A 3,271-nucleotide genomic window follows, 5' to 3' on the forward strand; every position below is an offset into this window, starting at 1 on the left:
GATTTTCTGTATATAAAGAGAATTGAAAATGAATCTTGATATGAATGGAAGGGGAGAGGGAGCGGGAAAGGGGAGGGTTGCGGGTGGGAGGGAAGTTATGGGGGGGAACCATTGTAATCCATAAGCTGTACTTTGGAAATTTATATTCATTAAATAAAAGCTTTAAAATAATAAAAAAAGAATGCACACATTCCATATTGGAGTCCCAGGGTTCAACTACTGGTTCTGGCTCTGATGTCAGCTTCTTGCTAATGCAGAATCTGGGAGACAGCAGGTGATGGATCCAGTGCATAGGGCCCTGCCACCCATGAGGGAGACCTGGACTGTGTTCCTGGTTCCTGGTTTTGGCTTGGTCAAGCCTGGGTCATTGTGGGATCTTGGGGAGTAAACCAGCAAATGGAGGTGCTCTCTCTCTATCTCCCCCCTCCCTTCAATAGATTTAATTAAAAGTTAAACAAAAGATAATTCAGGTTTTCCATGAATTCTTTGATGCCCTCTCGTAGATGGACATTGGCATCACAAGGATCTCTATCCAATGTCTGCTCTTCATAGCATTATGACTCTGCCCCTATCCCCTTAGATCCCTTACTGTTTCTTTTCATCTCTCTCCAGCTTGATGCTGCTTTCTACCTCCTACTTGCCTGTACTTGTGTGTCTGCTTCCTTGGACTGCCCCTCAGGCTATTGGAGCCTCTTGCCCCCAAACAAGGAACTTCAGCTGCCTGGAAATTTACATTCCCCCTTCCTAAACCCTGAGACAGGCTTTATCAATGAAGGAGAAGAGGCTGGGGAGAGCCAAGCTTGTGTGTCTCAGGCTGGGGTGCACCCTGAGGCATGCCTTACACTCCAGAGCTACCCTGGGACTGTCCATTCCTCTCCCCAGATTCACTCTCTTGCTTGGCTTCTTCCCCTGCCCTCTCCTGCTTTCCGCACTTCCTTACTGGTTTTCTCTGCAAGGATTTCCATAAAACATCACATATATTGGAGTCCTTATATTAGTGTCTGCTTCCGGGAAACCCAGCCTAAGAAAATAAATTATCTCAAAGGTTTGTGCTGAGGACTGAATAAAACATAATTGCACCTGGAAATTCTGCTGGGTACATAATAGACCCTTGATAAATGGCATGCTAAAAAAGAAAAAAAGAATCAGATCTTTTCAAATGTATAGCCTTCCATAGATCTATCTCGGGGCCCTTATGATATAACATACCCATCAAAGCAGTTCTTGTCCAGCCAAACTGATAGTTCAGGCCTTTTCTGAGCAGATGCCTTATATATAAAATTCTCCATACCAAACTAAGTAGCAAGGAAGAAGTACAATAAATTTTGAACAGAAAACACCACTGGCTTGGGGGCCATGTTTCAATTTATATCTGCCACGTACCAGCTTAGCAGTCTGGTCACAGGTAAATGACTTTAATTGCTTTAAGTTTCAATTCTTCATCTGTAAAATGGAGACAAAAAATCCACTGACTGCTGAGTTATAAAGATTACACGATGTTTGTCAAATCAGAAACAGCTGTGAATTCTAGTTAAGACCAAAGATGTGGCCGTCACCCGCGGAGCCGCCCGGGAGATGAGAGGCCACCTGGCCATGGCCCCTTCACCCCCACTGCTGCTCCTTCCCGCCACTGGCCACCCGTGTCCTCGGACTTGTTCCAGCAACCTGTTAAAAACATGGTGGATTACTATGAGGTTCTAGGCGTGCAAAGACACGCCTCACCCAAAGATATTAAAAAGGCATATCGGAAACTGGCACTGAAGTGGCACCCAGATAAAAATCCTGATAATAAAGAAGAAGCAGAGAGAAAATTCAAACAAGTAGCTGAGGCATATGAGGTGTTATCTGATGCTAAAAAACGGGACATCTATGACAAATATGGCAAAGAAGGATTAAATAGTGGAGGAGGAGGTGGAAGTCATTTTGACGCTCCATTTGAGTTTGGTTTCACATTCCGTAACCCAGAAGATGTCTTCAGGGAATTTTTTGGTGGAAGGGACCCATTTTTATTCGACTTCTTTGAAGACCCATTTGGGGACTTTTTTGGGAACCGAAGGGGTCCCCGAGGAAGCAGAAGCCGAGGCCCAGGCTCATTTTTCTCTGCCTTCAGTGGGTTTCCATCCTTCGGAGGTGGATTTCCTTCTTTTGATACAGGATTTACTTCGTTTGGGTCCCTGGGTCATGGAGGCCTTACTTCATTCTCTTCCACGTCATTTGGTGGTAGTGGGATGGGCAACTTCAAGTCTATATCAACTTCTACTAAAATAGTTAATGGCAGAAAAATCACTACAAAGAGAATTGTTGAGAATGGTCAAGAAAGAGTAGAAGTCGAAGAAGATGGCCAGTTAAAGTCCTTAACGATAAATGGTAAGGAGCAGCCACTATGCTTGGATAACAAGTAATTCAACGCACGCATTTAACAGAAATGTTAAACTATAACAAGCACCATTTGAGGATTAACAGGAACATTTTTTTGAAGATTTCAAACGAACTCGACTTTCAGTATAATTGTACCTAATCTAAAGTATTTATAAACAGCTCATCGGAGCACCTATTTGTCATAGACTTTTGAGTTTATTGTTGGGACCATATAATAGGACCATTTTTTTTGTCTTTAAAATTGTTGTAAATCTCTGTATGCACTTTGCTTTTTTATTAAACGTTATCCAAGGTGAGCAGTGACTCTTCAGTAGTGGTAGGACAAGATTGTACACTAACACCAGCATAGATCTGCTTTTCCATTGTGTTTGAAATGTGAGCCAAGTAGTGTCAGCCTGCTGTGAAGTTAACATTGCCAGGATGAATCTTCTACAGAAATAATTTCAGTTTTTTCAGTATTTAGTAGTGAAAGATATTAATGCATTAATGGTAATACATTTCTGGTTTAATATAAATTAAGGATGTTTTCTAGTTGTGCATGAAAGCTGGTAATTTAGTAAGTTTTGACAATTGTTTAAATATGTAATGTTAAGCTTAGGTTCAAAAAAGTAAAGCTGGTAAACTGGGTCTTTTGTCATTTGCTTTTAAAAAAGAAAATAAATGCAAATGTGTTTGGTGCATTAAAAAAAAAAAAAAGACCAAAGATGTTAGAATCCCGCTACCTTGGCTCTAAGTTTGTCTCTTGATAACTGTTTTAGAGTTCTCCAGAGAAGAAGTTCTCCAGTAGAGCAAGTGTGTGTGTGTGTGTGTGTAAGGAGAGTGAGAGCGAGAGCGAGAGAGAGAGAGAAATTTGTTCACAATTATTATGAAGGCTGAGAAGTCCAGGTCCCTA

The 3,271-nt window shown here is 41.5% G+C and overlaps 1 protein-coding gene across 1 annotated transcript; it reads left to right on the forward strand.

The window, feature by feature from the left end:
• The first annotated feature begins 1,639 nt into the window (after nucleotides 1-1,639).
• Nucleotides 1,640-3,029, forward strand: LOC133771260 (dnaJ homolog subfamily B member 6). The gene has a single exon (XM_062207008.1). It carries the CDS (start codon nucleotides 1,677-1,679, stop codon nucleotides 2,400-2,402), a length of 726 nt encoding a protein of 241 aa, XP_062062992.1. The 5' UTR covers nucleotides 1,640-1,676; the 3' UTR covers nucleotides 2,403-3,029.
• The last annotated feature ends 242 nt before the right edge of the window (nucleotides 3,030-3,271 follow it).

This window comes from Lepus europaeus, chromosome 12 (assembly GCF_033115175.1).
Source record: "Lepus europaeus isolate LE1 chromosome 12, mLepTim1.pri, whole genome shotgun sequence".
NCBI classification, from domain to species: Eukaryota; Metazoa; Chordata; class Mammalia; order Lagomorpha; family Leporidae; genus Lepus; species Lepus europaeus.

Bases quoted from the DNA above. Each gene is read 5' to 3' on its own strand.
- LOC133771260 (XM_062207008.1), top strand. From the start codon at position 1,677: ATGGTGGATTACTATGAGGTTCTAGGCGTGCAAAGACACGCCTCACCC.